We start from the raw sequence: 20,892 nt of genomic DNA, 5'->3' as shown, positions 1-20,892 counted from the left end.
AAGGAAAGAAAAGCGTGGGATACAGTGTTCAGGAGTTGGGAACTATAACAAAAGCGTAATTTATAATTCGAGTGGTACATTGCGAGAAGAACGTTTTTTTTTTTTTATAAGATGATTTTTAAAGAAATGTAGAGAAGAACTGTGTTTGGGGTCATCATTCAACAACTTCCATGCATTTGGACCATGATGTCTTATGGAATTTTGAGCTATGAGGAGAGGGGATTTTCCCAATGATAATCTGTTACATGACGGGTAGGATATGAATAAATTAATATACAGATATGAATAAGATGTAATAAGTCTTTTGTAGAAACGGTGCAGTCGAATTTAATTTGTTATTAGGTATTTCACTCTATAAGGCAATCCGATCGCCCTCAAATCGTTTTGAACCGTACACGTGGTATTCAAGGAAGACTTAAGAGGGTACATTTTGAATTCCACAAGCGGATGTTGTTTTAGCTGCATTTGAGAGCGATTTATTATTGGAATATTCACACTTCCACAACTTTACGCATTTGTCATATTCCGCTAGTATGAATTGAATTGATTTATCTTACTTGGCCACTTAGGGAGCACTGAATACTCGTAAGTAAGCAGCCACAAGATCAACAGCTTAAATAGGGGAAATAATATACTTTTTGTTGAGAAGGGGACTGAGGGTTATTACTTACATGAAATATTGAAAAACGCACAATTCTAGCAAGAATTAAAAGTTGATTTGATGAAAATCTGTTTTGAAATGGTTAAGATATCCGAAAAAAACAAAGCCCACCTTTCATTATGACCACTTTAATTCCATTCAATTCAATTCAAACTTCATTTTATTTTTCGAAAAGGACATGAATATGTCACTTTCTTTGGTAACAGAAAATAAGGTTGCATAATCAAAACAAAATAAATTTGGAAAAATATAATTGTGGAACCTCAGAGTGAAAAATACGTTGTCATGAAAATTGACTAAGCAAAACATCGAAAAATGGGAGGGACCGACTAAAAAGACAAGGCTTGTAGAATGGGGGCCCCTCAGGTACAGAATGTGAAATAAAAAAAAAGACTGATGCAAAAAGAGGGCAAAAAAGCTGGGAAAAAAAGTCAGGAAAAATGTCTGAAAGCCTACTTAGAAGACAGAGTTACAAACAGATACACATGCACACGCGAATAAACATTAAACGAGACTGGGACGATGAAACTAATAAAGGAAGACATTATCAGTTCCCTCCTGGACCTAAACCTCTTACATTTGGTCCAAAAGAACCCAAAGTGTTGAAAATGTTACGACAAATCATCAACTTTAATTCGGTTCAAAGCGAAGAGGACTTCTTGACTTTTAGCGCCACGAAAATGAAAATCGAGTGGCCCTTGATTGATGCAATTTCATTATCTGGTAGGACCCTACAAGCCTTTTCCTTCCTATATCGGAACTAGTTGAAAGAAGGAAAACAAGATCGTTGTTTTGAAGGCTTTGGCTTTCTTATTTCGTTTCTTTTGCTTCTCGTTATGTGAAAAACGACGCACAGCTGCTGAAGGTGATATCCGGCTTGTTGACGGCGGGGCTCCTTGGAAAGGTAGACTTCAGGTATTCCACGACCAGACATGGGGCACGGTTTGTAATGACAGCTGGTCCTACGAGAACGCTCTGGTTGTGTGCCGCCAGCGTGGCTACGCAGGAGTCGCGTCGTCCTACCAATACTTCGGGCCAGGGTACGGTCCAATCCACCTCGGTGGGGTGGTTTGCACCGGAAATGAAGATTCTTTAACAGGCTGCTCACACAATGACTGGGATGATACCAACTGCACATCCCACGAACAAGATGTTGGAGTAAAGTGCACGGAAGAGACGTTCGGTAAGTCATGCGAGCATGCCTCAATTACTCCTAACATAACCACTGTAGATACTGGACATTTCATGGGATTACTTTCTTCCTTCGAAAAAAACAAACAAACACATGTGCCAATGGCCTGGAAAGTGTCTCTGTTTTATATTTTCTTTTGTTTTTCTTCATTATATCCGTTCTATGGATATAAATTACATTACCATTTATAAGTAGAACAGCCACTTTTGCAATGATGAGGCCTTTCGTCTCCCTCTTTTCTCTATTTCTATAATTTACACATCTTTATCGTACTTGTGCTAAATTTCTAATCAATTTAACCTTCATAATGACATAATGCAATTTGTTGTTTATAATAATGTGTTCTTGTTATTGTACAATAACATATACAGGATACTATACTGTGTTGTTGTGTTGTGTTATAATGTTATGCATTTTATATGTTTTGCCAAATTATTATGATATGTGAGACCACGTCACAATGGCGTTTGCGATGTTTTGTGTTATACTGATTAGTTGTGTGTAGTAATGTTGGAGCTTGTTCAACAGAATCCTGCACGAAAACTGTTGATAATGTTTGTCGGTAATAATCTTTGTTAAAGATTAAGAATGACATGTGCCGGATTTATCTGCAATCATCTTTCATTTGGGAATTTAAAAAAAAATGGTTTCATTTTTATTTATTTATTTATTTATTTTTTTTTTTTTGCCAAAGAGAATAAAACTCGAGTATGCACGTATATGGAGTCAATTGCATGATACTGTTTTTCAATGTTTGTTCGTAGGGGTACCGGAAACGGGTGCAGTGCGACTCGCTGATGGTTCAGGAAGTCACGAGGGACGCGTTGAGATCTTCTACGACTCTCAGTGGGGGACTGTGTGTGACGATTACTGGGACATCTTGGATGCCTCAGTCGTGTGTAGACAGCTTGGCTTTTCATCTGCGACCGACGCTTTTCGATGGGCCTTTTTTGGCGGGGGATCACCGACTCAACCTATCTACCTGAATAATGTATATTGTGATGGTAACGAAGCAGAACTATCGGACTGTGAGCACAGTGGATGGGAAATTGAAAACTGTGTTCATTACGAAGACGCAGGAGTGAGATGCTTCATAGAGTACAACGAGGGTAAGAGTTTCATAAAATGCGAACATTTCTTGGAAAGACAATACTTTCCTAAACAGGAATCATTTGTAATCCGTGGGATAATTTGTCAAAGAAATGATAAAGAAGCGTACACTGTATATCCACACTCTAAAGAAATGAAATGGTAAATCAACAGTATAAATGTTGTCACTCCACCACCTTTTGTAAATGTTACATTTAACAAAAGTAATGGAATAATTTGCCATTTCTTTATTTTTACCTAAAGGGAATGTTAAATGTTAAAATATTAGATTTACCTCAATTTTTTTTTACTGCTGTAACTGATACAGAGAGAATAAGATATACATTGATAATCATGTCAATGTTTTATATATTTTTTTGTCACGAACACAAGAAGAAAAGAATACATTAACTTCAAAACACAAAGGCCCACTGACGAAATGCTTTTAACAGTCAATGAGCCGGCGACACAGATACCACCCACAACACTATTTTACCACATCTGGCATCAGCAATTAAAATCGGACCAAGAATGTGATACAGATTCAGCAATCTGTCAAAATCAGACCGGAAATAAAAGTTTTACGTGATTTCACAAGACATCGATATTAGGATATCAATTAGCCATTGCCTCACAACTTTCACTGTCATCCAAGCAAATTTTACCAGGAACAAAAACTTGCATCTACTGCATCACGCAGCATTGATGCATTACACCGGAACAGATCGTACTTGCTAAATCATTGAACATGGGATATGATAATTCCGATACTCTTGTGCATATTACAGTAAACGAACAGCGAGTTGATTGAATATCACTTCGACTAGTTTGGATGATGTTCACAATAACGAAGGTTCGAAATAAAATTTATTCCGAAACACATAAACTCCCGAAACCCACAAATTAGTTAATCCGATATGGAAAGGGGTTCATTGATTCCGATGATTCGTTTATCCAAAACGCTTGCTAAATGCGTCCACGCAAACAAACGTATGTTTATGTCTGTCTTTCATCGCAGCTAGTTAACAGTGCTATGATTATGCTGTCTGTAATCCTCTGATATTCTTTCTTTTTTCCTCAATAAAATAGCAAAATAAGAAAATCCTTGAATCATGTTTCCTTAAAGGTGACATCAGATTGGCTGACGGTCCTACGTCTAGAGACGGCCGACTTGAAATCTACCACAACAACGAATGGGGCACTGTGTGCAATACGACCTGGGGTTACGAGGAAGCAGAGGTAATCTGTCGTCAGCTAGGGAATGACGGAGTGAACAATGTGTACTACTCTCCCACACCAAGAAATGGATCTATCCACCTGTCTCACGTGGACTGTATTGGAAGCGAGACTGAACTCCTCGGCTGTGACGTCACTTTCAGCGATAATGGGAACAGCTCATGTACACACGGCGAAGACGTGGGAGTGGATTGTTACACCTTACTTTCAGATCCCTCAGGTATGTAGAGATTAAGAGAATCAATCATAGAATCACTACAGAGCTAGATATACATTAAGTGAAAAATTTGATTACTCATTACATGTATTTGATATTTATATGTCCTTTATCTCCTTCACTTTCTCTTCCTTCCACGCATGGAGCACTCTGCAGAGTGGATCTGGCGCTATATAAATCATATTAATTATTATTATTATTATTATAATTGTAAATTCGTCAAAGACGTATATCAGAACAAAAAGTGGGAGGGGGAGGTTGCAAAACAGAGACTTTGTGTCAGACTACGCATGGAATAGGTTTTGGGGAGAAATGAAAACCATTAAATTTAAGTCAGTTGAATTGAATTCAATTCATTGTCACATTTCATATTAAAAGATACGTCAAATAGAGCGAAATAAAACGATTTATGATATCAAGCCGTAATGCACACTTGACCATTGCAAACATACAGAGCATGACGGTTATAGAAAGTTTGAATCCAAGTGAAAAAAAAGACACTAAAGAAATATTGTGGAGCCTACTTTCAAGCAAACTTGTTAATTGGTCGTAATTTCATTCGCGCTCCTTACCTTAATTTTGTAAAGAAAAAGAACAGACAAAAAAAAAACCAACAACTTGCGGATATATAGCAAATTCTCCTCAAATCAGATGCAGTATAGGAGAACGTTGTCAAATAAACCACATGATGCAGACAGATTAACAGTTGTTTTATAGCAATTTTGCCAGTTTAGTGTCATAGTGCGATTTTAAATGGACCATCAGAAGACAAAGCCCTCATAAGAAACAAGGGAAATAGTCAATTTGAAAAAAAAAAATCCAACAATATAACAATGATCTAGCACTCAGTTGCTATCAAGCGCGCCGGAACACTTTTGATTTCTTTATTTCTTTATTTATTTTACTTAATTTTTTTTTTGGGGGGGGGGGGGGCGGGGGACAAAATCTCGACGGGGGCACATTATGTGACGGTGTAAAATCCTCGGCGAGGGAGCGAAACGACCGAGCGGGACTGCTACGGTAAGGACTTTTTGTAATAACAGAGTACAAAAGTCGCATCTATAGAGCATCTAAAAGCAGATTTCTAGGAAATTACACATAGTAGAAAAACTTTCTATAGACAAGCGCGCCGGAACACTTTTGGTTTTGGGGAGGCAAAATCTCGATGGGGGCACATTATGTGACGGTGTGAAATCCTCGGCGAGGGAGCGAAGCGACCGAGCGGGACTGCTACGGTAGGGACTTCTTGTAATTAAAGAGTACAAAAGTCGCATTTATAGATCATTTAAAAGCACGTTTCTAGGAAATTACACATTGTAGAAAAATCTAGTGCGAAGGACTAGTACGGGGGTACATTTATGTGACGGTGTAAAATCCTCGGCGAGGGAGGGAAACGACCGAGCAGGGGGGTGTTTGGGGGGGGGGGAGAGATTCCCCCTCCCACGGTAGGGAATTTTTGTGAAAACAGAGTACAAATGTCGCGTTTATTGAGCATTTCAATGCAAATTTCAAGGAAATTGAACATACTGAAAAAAAATTGGTGTGAAGGACTATGGTTATGACTAACATACGGGGGGTACATTATCATGTGACGGTGTAAGATCCTCGGCGATCGAGGGAGCGAAGCCACTGAGCAGGGGGAGGGTGTGGAAGGGGGATCCCCCCCCCCCCCCCATGGCAGGAACTTTTTTGAGAAAACAGAGTAAAAAAGTCGCGTTTATAGAGCATTTAAAAGCAAATTTATAGAAAATTAAACATAGTGAAAAAATAGTGCGAAGGACTATAACATACGGGGGTACATGATATGACGGTGTGAGATCCTCGGCGAGGGAGAGAAGCGACCGAGAGGGGGGAAGGTGTTGGACGGGGGGGGGGGGGGCTATCACGGTAGGGACTTTTTGTAAAAACAGAGTGTAAAAGTCGCTTTTGCAGAACTTTTTAATTCAAATTTCTAGGGAATTAAACGTAGTAAAACAAACATCACTGCGAAGGTCATTCTTCTGAAATGTATTCATTTAAAGCTTAAAAGTGATCGCATTGTTCGAGCAATAGAAATTATTCTTATATTGCTAAAAAGCATAGAAGAAAGGGAAAATGTAAGGTTTACTGAAGGTATAATTCAGGGGGCACACTCGAGGACGCGACGCGACGCTAGACTATCTATACACTAAATTTACTCATAAGTAAATAAGTTTGTTTTGTTTAATAGATACTTAATTTTCTGCAAATCAATAAATCAATCAGCAAAACAATATACATAAGTTACATAATCATGAACACGTGGGAAATATACAAAATAAATTCAAAACAGAGTCGTTTGACTTGCATAAACAACGATATAAAAGGAAATTAATGATACAGTATGCATGTCTATGCAGCAGGATTACAACAACAATTGTAGTTAAGAAGCGAGTATGCAGAGGGCCGCCATTGTAAGCATTGCTTGAAAGGATGGCCGGCTCGAGGAAATGGTAGGGACTTACTAGATTCGTAACAATACAAATTCTGCTGCGAAGATAGCAGGGGAAAATAAACTCTGATGTGTGATGGTGGTGATTGTGCGTGCAAGTGCTTGAAAGTGCACAAGGGCAGATACATCTCTAGGCTGGAATTTAGAATAATAGAATTGGTTTGCTGGAAGAGGGGATTATAATTATGCGATGTTGCTATCGGGAGACGAACATTAGTCCTATGAATTATTTGTTTTTAGTTCGTATTTGAAGTATACTGTAATAAAATGTGCTTCTTTAAGTTTGCTTTGAACAAAAAAAAAGGAGGCACACTGTTTCAACTCCTCAGGAAGAGAGTTCCATGTATCCGAACCGTGATGTCTGATCGACTTTTGAGCAAGTAAAAGCTTTGGTTTACTTGAATGAAAATAATGGGAATGACGGGTTGGGTATGAGTGAATAATTATGGTCATTGGTTACTAGGGCATTATGAAAAAATGGTAATAAATTTCGAGTGTGTTTATACGTAAATATGGCAGTTAGGTATAAATGTATATCACTGGCCTTTAGAGTTTTTAAGCGATAAGATATGGGATCAGTGTCAGCCAAAAAAAAAAAAAAAAAAATTGAATGTGTGCCGTCGAATGAAGAGCCTTTTTCTGGAGAATAAAAATTGTGTTTCATTTAGTTTTGCAACAGTTGCCCCATACGAGTAAGTAAGTGTATAGATATCATAATGTATATTAATAATTAATTATGCTTTTCGAATTTTGCATTTTCAGTTATGAAATCAATAACTTTTAGACAAGAAAAGTGCCTTTATTGTTCATTTTGGTCTAAGAATAATTATTTGTTTCAGGGGGCACGGGGGGGGGGGGGAGGGACAAAAACTCGATTTGCCCCCAAAAAAGAAAATTATTTGGGAGGGGGGAGGGGGCAAGTGCCACCCCTGCCCCACCCGCTTCCGGCGCTCTTGGTTGCAATGAAGTAATCACAGCAATGTCAGAATGTCGGAAGCCCCTCATGTAGGAAGAACAACTTTGGTATAGCGGAATTTGAACAGCGCAAACACTTAGACCAGATCTGGCATTGTTTGAATTGCACGACAGCAACCAGGCATGCACTACACCATCATATCAATGAACAACTATCTCATATTATCTTGGTGATAATGATAAAGAACCTGAGAGACCTCCCTAGTATTTCTACCCTGTGTTCATAGTTTTGTTGTTTTCTCAAAAATTGTTCCAGCACGATGAAGGAGATAATCCTCACGTTAATAGCCTGTAGGATAGTCATGGACGGACTATTTTTTTTGAAGAAAACCATCATGAAAATTCCTATCATCGTGACGTCAAAAGCTTATAAAAAATAAGAGATCAAAGTTTATTAAAGGGACTGTAAAGTACTGGTTGAGACCTAATTTCAGGTTTCTAACATACTTAGGTGAGATAATAAGAAATCTCATACGAAATATGAAGGAGCATGCAATTCTATGAGGAATTCAACGTTTATTTGATAAAAATTAGTTTTGAAATGGCTGAGATATCCAAAAAGAGCGATTCTAATAAAGTGTGGGACCCACACTTTGGAATGATCGCTTTGTTTTATTTTGTTTTTGGATGTTTCAGTAATTCCAAACCCGATTTTCATCAAATAAACTTTGAAACGCTCTTAAAATGGTATGCTCTGTGCTATATCATAAGTGTTTTCTGGTATCTTGCAAAACTTTAAAAGCCCAAACTCTCATCTCAACCAAAACTGTACTATCCCTTTAACCTTTATCCCGTTTATACATGCGGCGTTATTCTACATTTAGAGCACATTTATCTTACAGCTTTGGAAGGAGAGTTGCGCCAAACCAACAGTTTGACACCACCAACATTTGGTCGTCTGGAAATCTATCACGGTAACTCTTGGGGAACAGTATGCTTCGACGGGTGGCATCAAAACGACTCCGAAGTTGCTTGTCGGCAGCTCGGCTACTTGTCTGCGGGACCCGTCTATGAGAATACAGCGGCAACAGGATTCATTGGACCTGTCCATCTTGCGGAAGTCAGCTGCACCGGGGACGAGTATGAACTTGCCCACTGCTCCCACGGTGGCTGGGGGAACAACGACTGCCGACACACTGACGACATATATTTGCAATGCATACATGATTATGAAGGTTTGTTTCTATAATTATTCTCTGAACTTCTCAGTCTTCACTTTGAGAACTCCAACCTCAAACCCTTTTCCAAATATTGTGCGTATCATTCTATGTAATTGTCAAAGAAAGTATGCCTGCTGGCAGGACCATATCAAATTCGTTATTATCAAGATTTGTTGATTATTTTCCTGATTAAAAGACCATGTCAAGACGAATTTTCAAGGAGTTTGCACTTTCTTCCTTTTTTTCATCCAATATGGTAAAATATTGCATGTTTTACGCGGTGTGCATATCCGTTTCAAACATGAACCTATAGAGCAAATCAACTACTACCCCCAACCCCCATCCCCCCCCCCAAAAAAAAAGGCAAGAAAAGCAGAGGAAAAACTTACTTGCTACGGCGTATACATGCAGAGTTTAACTCGTTTGGGGTATTTTATCCATGTGGCACTCAGATCGCGTTCAAGTAGTTTTGGACCATGTATGTAACGAAACGTTAATAATGTCGGTTTTAGACTGCAGCAGGTGTTGGTTTATAACTGCCGTCATCTATAACTGGAAATTTCACACTTCCACAACTTTACACAATCCTGTCATCAGTCATGTGCCATCTTGTTCTAAAAGTGTTGCAGTCACTCAATCCACTTTTATATTTGGGCTTTCGTTTCTTCTCACATTTTCACACAAAGACGCATGGAGCTGACTAGATGACCCTAGACTCTTACACAAAATTACAAAGTTTTCCCTTTCACTAGTCTCACGTGTAAAACGGAAAAAAACGCGTATTGTACTCAGTTTGTGTACTTTTTCCACTTCCCTTATGGACTTGATCAAGACGCTGTCATCTCTAAGAGTTCTTTCAAAACATCCTTGAAGTGTTCATATTGTCCTGACATATCATCGGTTTTCATTAAATTCAAAACACAAAGCACCTTCAGTTCCCTCTTGACTTTTACTGAAATACAATCCAGTTGGCCCAGTATACTTACTTGATGCAATTTCATTATTAGGTAGAACCATTGATGCTTACTGGTATTTTTTTCTGCTTATCGAAACATTGTTGAAGTAAGGAAACGTGACTGTTGTTTTGAAGCCATTAAGTCATTGACGATGTTATTTCTTTTCTTTACGTGAATAACATCGTACATCAGCTGGTGAAGGCGATACCCGGCTTGTTGACGGGGAGAACTCTTGGGAAGGCAGACTTCAGGTATTCCATGATCGGAAGTGGGGCACGGTTTGTAATGACAGCTGGTCCTACGAGAACGCTCTGGTTGTGTGCCGCCAGCTTGGCTACGCAGGAGTCGTGTCGTCCTACCGATACTTCGGGCCAGGGTATGGTCCAATCCATCTCGGTGGGGTGGTTTGCACGGGAAATGAAGATTCTTTGACAGACTGCTCACACAATGAATGGGATGATACGAACTGCACATCCCACGAACAAGATATTGGTGTACAGTGCACGGAGGAGATGTTCGGTAAGTTAGGCTAGTATGCCTCAATTTCTTCTAACTTAAATTATGAAATATAACCTCGTTAGAAACAGGATATTTTTCATAATTAATATCATGGTTTTATTCGTCATTTCAGACATTTGACATACACATGGGTAAACACAAACACATTTGATTCAGCATAACAAAAAATAAAATACAACGCTGAGACAAAGCACAATAATGAGAGAAAAAGAACCCTAGATTTCAAGGGGTTACTTTAAGATGCTTTAACTGACTGCTCAGATATTTAATGGGACGATACCAACTGCACATCCCACGAACAAGATATTGGTGTACAGCAGGTGATGCGGTCGGTAAGTTATAGAAGTATGCCTCAAATATTGTTTTTACACATTTTGTAACATTATTTTAACGTTAGTTTTGCTTGAGCATGGAGCTGTCCAAGCTCCGTCAGCAGTAAGCAGTAATTGGTTCAACTTCACATATTCTTCCTGTGTGGTGTAAGCATGACAGGTTACAAGCAATAGTAAAACCTAGCTATCTTCATTCTTTATGAACATCAACATGCATACTGTAACAAGAAAAGTATGACATAAATAATGATTTCTGTTACATCTTAAGAAGCTAAGCAGAAGCCTTTTAGTGCTATGAGAAAGTACATCGATGACCGCAGTTTTGAAATTGTTCATGGCAAATCCGGACTCTAAGGTGGGGGGGGGGGGGATCAAGTTGGGGGCCAAAAGTTCAGATTTCAATCTCCTGTTGTAAACACAGGGTCAGATTTTTAACGAATTTTTACAGGTGTTGAATGTTTGTGTACAATGGGACGATTCCCTCAGTAGGAATCCCAAAGATGCACTATGCCCTGTTTTTTTTTTTTTTTTTTTTTTTTTTGGGGGGGGGGGGGGCAGGTCCCAAATTCAGGGATTATTTGATCTTTAAAACCAGAAATGATAAGCCAACTCAGTGATACGAGTAAGTAGATTGGTGACTGTAGTTTTAATAGGGACCAGTAATATTTGAGGGATTTTTTTTTTAACAGCTTGTCCGTTTGCTCGTTCATTGCAGCATGCGATAGGTGATTTTCTGATATATAGCCCCTGGCTCGCTTCTCTACTGTCCTAGACTCGAATGCGCCATCACCGGACTTGAATATTTCTGTTTCTCTGTTGTACGCAGTTCATAAATATAAAATGGCAGGATGGCTGATTGCGGTTATTGTAATTACATCGATGGTTCTACTCTGCTTATTTCTTGACATCGTCTACGCATTGTCAATGAAGAAATCAAAGAAAGCGCAAGACGGTGCGGCTTCAGGAACTTACATCGGCAGCCAAGTTCCGCCAACTGGTCAAAGTAACTCTGCGCCGTTATCCGAGAATGGTGCGATGTATCACAACCCTCACTATGATAATATGATATCAGAGAGTGATGAGGCCCCGCCTCCAAAGTACTCTGACGTCATAGCAGACTCATCTACGGCACACTAAACCACGGACAATGAAGATCATGTTGGTACAAAAATCCAGGCTTAATATACACATGATTATGTCTCAGGAATTTTAACAGTGGATACAAGACTCGTCTACTCCTAAATAAGCACGATAAGGAAGGATTGAGACATAATCGCTCACATACAAGAAAAAGAACCTTACATTTGGATTATCATACATCATGCGCCATTGGTTGGTTGTTTTATATTTCTTCCAGCATAAATTCATTCATAAGTCGAAATTCTTTTCAGTAACATCACATGGAATATCAGTTTTCATATTACAATATACATGTACACGACTTGACGAAGGAAAATGAATGTGTAAATTAATTCCATTGAAAAATATATATCCCATTATCAGATGTCCAAATAATTACCAATTTTTCACATAATTGTTGCGAAAAAATTTTGAGCTTGTACCAGTCAAAGTATTGTTTTTGTTTTTATTTGCAAGATTCCAACAGTAACAGATAATCACTAATAATTGCGGACTTTTCTCTCGTATCAACAGTTTTGTCCAGCTCAAAAAGTGTAAAGTACGGAGGCTTACTGATTTATATACAGTAAAATAGTTTCAATGTTTGTTCTATTTCAGGTTTTACCGAACCACATGTGGTCAGGTGAAACAAGTTTACTGATGAAAATGTTATCAGGAGAATTAGTACCTCGAGCAATTTATTGAAAATGTTGAACAGATTGTGATTATCAACATGGCCAATTATGATTCTGCGGGGATCACTTTAGCTTTTAAGACCTATGTATAGGTAGCAATACTGTCTATGGACTGCTTTGCTTTAATTAGACATGATACAATGTGTATTGTCTATGCCATTTTCGATCATAGTGACTCATGATAAATGATCCATTCACTGTATGTTTCGCTCTCTAAATTTCAATGGTTATTATAATACCACAATGGACGTATCTCGATACATTTGTTCGAACCAATATCTGTATTATGTCTATTTCTCTCAACATAAATTTCGTGCGACAATAATTGCATGGGTGCAAGGGTACTTTGTTCATTTAAAGTGTTCTTTGTACTTGGTAGTTGAAAAATAATGTTTCCTTTATCATATTCTGGGCTACACGTATGAATGCATAGGCCTATCTATATTCTACATATCCCTTTGAAAACCTACTAGAGGTTCTGTAGGTCTTGACTATACCTAATGATAAATGATATTGATTTAATACTCAGTCATTACTACCTTTCATTTTAATGTGACATGCACATTTGAAACCATACAAGCGTAAATGCTTTTGTGTGTAGGCCTACATATTGTATGTTTGTAGATGTATTTTTAAGAAATTTACTTTTTGATCTCTATTTCAACCATTTTTGCCATGATTGTGTCAAATGATTATTCGTGTTATGTTAACACAAAGATGCGCACAGACTGCAGGCCCATATATGCATTTATGTCTTTTGTTCATATGTAATATGGCCGGCGGAACCGGCGGGGGGGGGGGGGGGGGGGCGCTCGGGCCCCCATACTTTTTTGTGCACCATACAAATTAATACATGGTGTCATCACTTTGGGTCTACACTTTTTCAACCCCGAAGTACGTAAGTGACACTAAAAAGAAAGAGATAGAGATCTTGAAGTGCGATCGCAGTAAAGTTATGTTTTCCGCTGAAGACCTCCCTCCCCCTTTTTTTCTTGCAAGCTGAAGAAACTCGGAAGTGGAAGGGGAGAGATTTCCTGTCAATTCTAAATATTTGCAATGGTATAAGCCCGCTTTTAAAAGAAGAAATTAGGAAGAAAATATGGGATTGCTTTTAGAACTTCAAGAATATTCCTTGCTATGAAACAAATGAAGTATCTTTAGAATGGTTAGTTTTTGCACTATCTAATGATGCACTTACTTTGTAATGTTTACGAATGTCTCTCTGCCCGTTTTACTATTAGTCTCCACATCGTTACTTTCAGTATCTGTACATGCATCTCGATAAACTGTACACGATGTTTCGTGAACTTTTACTGCATTTGTTTTTCTCATTCATTCTTTAAGGTCAATTTGAGCCATTTTCTAGACATTTGAACTGTCCGATTCAAAGCAAAATTCCTGCTCAGGGGAAATATATATCCCGGTTGCTGTTTGCAGTTGTTTGTTGGCAAACGACTGCTGAATCTTGCTTGTGTGCATTCAGAGTCAGCAGTGTATGGTCGGCTTGATTTCTAACCCAGTCATCATACAATGCGTTAACAGCCGGATGCTTTCGAATACGTTGTGATATTATAATGTTGTACTGAAAATCACACAGCGTAAGCTACTGAGCGAATAGTAGAAAAACTATACATTCTCTGGCCAGTAAAGAAATGTAATTTATTAGTGCAATAGATTGGAAGTCATGGCTAAGATGGCAAACCCATGGACCAACTCTTTTTAGGATATTTAAAATCTTTTCATTGTATTATATCATATTATAAGTGCCAGTATTCATAGCGGTCTGTGAGACTTAATGATTTTTGACGTATGCAGATTTGCATGGATATGTGTAAGTATGTAAGTGTCTGTTGATTAAAATAACTGTAATCAAACAACCGAGCAGCATTCCCAGTACAGGATATATATTTTTATTTTAAGAAAATACATATATGCCGATCATTACATACACCTTAAGATGAGATCGAGTTTGTTGCTATAGTTAAAACTTAGATTGAGATCAACCTACCATTTGTCGTTTCTAGTAAGGGAAGATACTTGCTTTAAATTAAAAACAAAAAAGCGACAATTCATCAACTTACCTTCTTTGTATCTAAATGATTTATTGAATTGAACACTTGATTTTCCTCTGAAAATGTTATTGAAATTTTACAAAAATTGATATCTTACTGGTAATTTCATTTGTACATTGAATTTAATTAAAATGAAGGAAATTACCGCAATTACACCGGTATTAGTTTTGAGACTCTCTGAACAGTTCTATACATTCACTTTCATATCTCACTTCACATTGATGTAATACATAAAAGAATGACGAACAAGATGTAAAAAAATAATATGCAGTTGATCATGACAAGAAGTTTTTTAAGGGCACGAAGTCTTCATAAGTGATTATTCTCTATAAGATTGGAAATATGAAGGAACCGAAATTTGAACATAGGAATACTAAATAAACTTTAAACTACAGTGTGTATTCCTAACAAAAATTAACAACCCCCCCCCCCCCCAAAAAAAAAAAAATGAATTGTAGCATACTCTTGTCAAAGTGCACATATTGGTGCCTAGTTATCATGTGTTCAGATCGTATCTCTGTATGGACAGAAATAATATTATGATAGAGTAATACTCTAAGTTCTAATTTGCCGTTGAATTAAACAGTTTTCGAGGAGTGATTTTATAGGCGGATTCTTTGTATTGGAACAGATGAGATGATTTATATACAGGTATTATATATATATATATATATATATATATGAAGAGTTTGTTCGCAAAAACCGATAAATCCATATTTGCCAACTGGAGATATTTGCGATTACAGGTTAAGAAAAATAAAGAGAATAATAAGAAAATTTTTGCTTCTTTTGACCATAACTTCAAAATTGTACCTTTACATGTAGTGACCAATATATCATTTAAAAGGTATTGTTTTGTACTTTATGACAGAAACTGTATTTCAAAATCTTCAAAAATGGACTTATCGGTTTTTGCGAACAAACTCTTCATATATATGCATATATATATTATATATATACTATTCCTATCGAAATCATCAAGAAATGTCCTTTTTCATTAGTTACTACACACTTTATTATTTAATTGTTTTCGTATATTCTATGTATCCTTTGTAAGATAATTTGCATCAAACAGTGCCTGCATTGTTCATAGAACAGCTGTATTTACATTTGTATATAGGAAAATTGATAACATACTTTTATGCAAATTGCATTGATGTAATGATGTCTTGTATATATATTTGTGTTATGCACACATGCTAAATTTTATTTGAAATTATTGCATTTTGTACATAATAATAATATAATAATTTGAAATTGGTACTGTTCTTCAGCACCCCATGAGGGTCGTTGAGTCAACAAACTTCAATTTCAACTACAGCTGGAAATTGATAACGTAACAAAAGGCTGCTATATTCGGAAATAGGGCGATTTTGTATGATTGCAGAAAATTGCTTAAGACTGGAACAAGTGATGGAGCCACTTCCTTCTCCTGAAGTGTTAACAGCAATTCCAACTACCCATGTCTAACAAATGGAAAGAATATTCTCTAAAAACTTCACTACTCTGATGGCAAATCGGTGCTGATGATAGCCAGGAACGATGATTCATCGACAAAAATAGGGAGTTCAAATAATGGAATAGGGAGTGTCTTATAAATGTTAGAAAAGCGCAAAGTTTACTAAGGAGTTCGATTGGAGGTTGGGGATTTTCACTCTATTACAAAGGCAAAGTGAAAGAAAATTTCCTTTATATTAGAAGTCTTTGACGTCCCTTCTATATAAATAAAGAAGGTGATCTACAGCTTGTTGACGGCTGATAGTCAGACAGGGTGCGTGTCGAAATCGTTCACATGTACGAGTGAGATACAATCTGTGATTATCGGTAGTCCACAAAGCAAATAAACTTGACGTGATCTGCTGTCATCTCGTTCGTTCAGTTGTTCATTCAATATTCTATTACAGGAATTAATTATGGATCTGTTTTTCCTTTCTGTCCGCTGTATTGTCTTCCTATTATGTCAACCTTGTCTCATTCTGTCTTGTATTGAAGTCCCCTTTCATAAGTTTTGTCGTCTCAGTCTCGTTTAATGTTCATTCGCCTGTGTATGTGTCTCTGTCTGTTACTCTGTCTTCTTATTGGGCTTCCAGACCTTTTTTTTAATCTGACTTTATTCCCGATCTTTTTTCCCCTTTTTGCATCAGTTCATTTTCTATTGACATTCTGTACCTTAGGGGCCCACATTCTACAAGCATTGCCTTTTTAGTGGGTCCCTCCATTTTTCGATATTTTGTGTAATGTTATATCGTCTATATCACTTCAGTCAATTTTCATTACAACATTATAGTTACCCCAAGGTTCCACAATTATGTTCTCTTTTCAATTTTACTTTGTTTTGATTATGTAACCTTATTCTCTGTTACCAATGAAAGTGAAATGTTTATGTTCTTTTCGAAAAATGAAATAAAGTTTGAATTGAATTGAAAAAAAAAATAGGCCTACGCTCAGCCGTTCACGTGTGGTTGAGTACATGTTTTTTTTTTAGACAATGATTAACAGCAATTTGTCACCCATCATCATTCTGTTCTAATCATTCATTTTTTCTACTCTGCGTATCGTGCTTGCGTAAAAAAAGTTATCCAATTTTGGAGGGCTACTATTTCATAATTGTCAACTATGAAGATCGCAACGTTAGTTGCGGAGGAAGAAAAACTCTTCTTTTTATTGATACCTAATTTTATTTACAAATGTCATGGATGACTGAGCACATGAACTTTAAAGACAACAATAACAAATTGCACTTTTTTAATGATTGAGTGTTACATGAAGAACCAATGAATGTCTAAATGAATAGATGAGATCTGTCAGCGAAAGTGACATAGGCCAGCTTGCACGACTGCAGGTTTGTGTTTGTTTGTTTTTTTTTCTAACATTTCATTGTCAACATAAGCTTTAACATGGCCACCTGTCCAATAACTTGGTCACTCCCACAAAGGCCAACCCACACAGTCCATTTTTCTGTGTTTATATTCAACATATTTTGCAGCGACAATATCATGTCTTGAATATGAAAAATATGAAAATTGAAGTTATCCACAACGTGGTAATGGTTGAAGGCTATGAACCATAAAAGGTTAGATGAAACCTTAAAAACAAAAACATGCAGTTGTGCAGGCTGGCCCGTTAATGTGACCACTTTCAAATTTGATCTCATCATTCAGTGAGGCTTTCATTGTTACTTCATGATAACACTAAAAAAAGTGCAATTGTTATTGTTGTCATTAAAGTTCATGTGCCCAGTAATGCATGACATTTAACAACATAATTAGGATCAATTGAAAGAGGAAGAGTTCTTCTGTACTCACAACCAAGACTGCGATCTCCATTAGTGACGATCATGAAATAGTTATAGCCCTCAAAAGTTGGATTACCTTTTTTTACATGCACTGTAGGGATGCTCCACGCAGACTACTTCGACTTAACAATTTGTACTTCAATTTCTTTTATGATACACACAAGAAAGCCCATAAATGTGTACAACTTAAAATTGTATATGTCTACTATATCCATGTCTATGCATATGTCTTTTTTTTTGCATCTGACTTCTTTTTCCCATTCCGTTGAGTCAGTTTGGGGAAAATTGCTCTGAGTCATAAGACTGAGATTATTTCATCAGGAGTAGTAACTACTCAGCCAATAAAATAGATCAATGATTTTAGATGAAATTATTCGTCATTTCAAACGTTCAGATGGAGAAAAATTAAAGAAAGATACAAATAAACACCTATAATACAGTGTGTGTTTGTACGTATCTGCCCTTAAGTTTCAGTGAAGGTTGTTTGCATGATTGAAATATCAATTCAATTTTTCAATCCAAACTTTATTTCATTTGTGGAAAGGTACTAAAACATTTCACTTTCTTTGGTAATGGAGAATAACGTTGCATAATCAAAACAAAATACATTGAGAAAAATATAATTGTGGAACCTTGGGGTAACAAATACGTTGTAATGAAAATTGACTGACTGAAGTGATAAAGACGATAATCAATTATGATATAACAATACGCAAAACATCGAAAAATGGAGGGACCCACTGAAAAGACAATGCTTGTAGAATGTGGGCCCCTCAGGTACAGAATGTCAATAGAAAAAGAACTGATGCAAAAAGGGGAAAAAGGCTGGGAATAAAGTAAAAAAAAAAAGTCTGGAAGCCCACTCAAGAAGACAAAGTATCAGACAGACACACATACACAGGCGAATAAACAAACGAACTGGAACGACGAAACTAATAAAGGGGGACTTAACATTGTGGCTTTTGGCTTTTATCTTAGGCAATGCAATAATGACAATTTCTTCGTTATAAAGCGTTATCAACTCTCGCAGGGTTTTCATTCACAATCATGTAGAGAGAAAAATAGGAATAATATTAAAATGCATGATGAAATGGAACTCTAAAATGACAGAGAAACGGATAATGTAAATTGAACTGCAATAGAATTTTATAAGGATAAAGTTACTATGATAATGCTGATATTGTTAACTTTTAAACAGAGCGAGTGGTTGTCACCCTTTTTGCAGATAAATGTGCCAAAATTATTCTTTGCTTGTTTGTATATTGCTTGTTTTATACAATCAATAAAAGGGAAAGCAAGTCAGCGACATTATATATCTAGATTCGAGGCAATGTTTGTGAAAGTAATCAATATCAACATTACGGAAACTGTAATTCATCAGTTCTGTCAGCGAAATATCTTTAAAAACGCATTGATCCACTTGGATGCAAGGGGATGGAGACATTAAAAAACATTAAGGTATAGAAATGTGGCACCAGTTTGTACTGCTTTCACTTTGATCGTGTTGGTACAGGGCACTGCAAAACGGTACGTCAGCAATATGAGGACACTTTTAGGGAAAACAAAAGAATACCTTCATCATGAGGGCAGGTTAGGTATACCAGAACTTACATATTTCTACAACTTATAAACTCCTTTCAATTTGCCTGATTGAAACCTGCGGGACTCGTTGAATATCGCTAAGATACGTCACCAGTTGGTCGACCAGTACACAATAATACATCCCAGGCCTTTATTGATATTAAGTGGTTTCAGAGCAAATGATTAGCACGCATATTTTGTAAAGGGCATGGACTCTATGAGATTATTTTTAAGCCCTTATCAGCGCAAATACACTCCCATAACGATATGACGCAGTCTCTAATGCGTCATAGTCACATATGCGCTCTCCTATTAACATATTGGGTACAAAGGTTGTTCACTCAACATTATGGGCAAGCTGTTCTAAACGGTGGTCTGCATTTACCTGTGTTTGGCGAATTTTAATCGTATCAAAGAATCCTTGGCAAATGATGAAACATGTTTTCTTTTTCTACTGTACATACGTAGTTTGGACAGTCACTTGTTGGTAGACACGCGATTTACAAGACAAAATGTCAAGGTTTTTCACAGGATACATTCTCGCGCTTCTATGTTGGATCACATTCGCCTATGATGGTAAGAGCTCCTAACCTGTTGTTCTTCATGTGTAAACAATCCATTGGAATAACAATTCCTATGGATAAAATGTCCTATAATTTATGGGAGAGTTGAATGAGGATTAGAGAGAAAAGACGTTGAGAGACGTTTGTATCACCCCTAAATGTAATATCAACGCTAAATGTAATAACGACCCTAAATGTAATACACCTTAACCCTAAATGTAATAACAACTTTAAATGTAATACATTTTAACGCTAAATGTAATAATCGAGTCAACATAAATGTAATACATTTTAACCCTAAATGTAATAACAACCCTAAATGTAATACATGTCAACCCTAAGTGTAATATCGACCATAAATGTAATACTTTTTAACCCTAAATGTAATACCACTTAACCCTAAATGTTATATCGACCCTAAATGTAATAACAACCCTAAATGTAATACATTTCAACCCTAAATGTAATACATCTTAAAGCTAAATGTTATAACAATCCTAAATGTAATTCATGTCAACCCTATTAAATGTAACACATTTTAACACTCAATGTAATTACGACCTTAAATTTGATACACCTCTTTATAGACAGTGTCACCAACGCAGAATATCGGGCTAAAAGTCAGGGGGTAGGGGATATGACGCAACTTTCTATAGCAGTCAAGAGCAGCAATAGTTGATTATATCTGTTTTTGTCGTTTACCCAGGTAAAAATCACAGTCTTATTAATCCCTTTCATTGCTGCAAAGTTAATCAGGTCC

General features: G+C 36.9%; 1 protein-coding gene across 1 annotated transcript in view; it reads left to right on the top strand.

Moving 5' to 3' along the window:
- The window catches only part of LOC140230661 (scavenger receptor cysteine-rich domain superfamily protein-like), a 31,040-nt gene that overhangs the window by 1,230 nt on the left and 8,918 nt on the right, over nucleotides 1–20,892 (top strand). Inside the window, exons 2-6 of the mRNA XM_072310801.1 lie at nucleotides 1,518–1,844; nucleotides 2,618–2,962; nucleotides 4,069–4,398; nucleotides 8,683–9,015; nucleotides 10,149–10,484. Coding sequence (XP_072166902.1) covers nucleotides 1,518–1,844; nucleotides 2,618–2,962; nucleotides 4,069–4,398; nucleotides 8,683–9,015; nucleotides 10,149–10,484 — 1,671 coding nt within the window. The remainder of the gene's footprint in view (nucleotides 1–1,517; nucleotides 1,845–2,617; nucleotides 2,963–4,068; nucleotides 4,399–8,682; nucleotides 9,016–10,148; nucleotides 10,485–20,892) is intronic.

This window comes from Diadema setosum, chromosome 7, assembly GCF_964275005.1.
Source record: "Diadema setosum chromosome 7, eeDiaSeto1, whole genome shotgun sequence".
NCBI classification, from domain to species: Eukaryota; Metazoa; Echinodermata; class Echinoidea; order Diadematoida; family Diadematidae; genus Diadema; species Diadema setosum.
The sequence above is the reverse complement of the archived record's forward strand: the minus strand, read 5'-3'. Positions and strand labels throughout refer to the sequence as shown.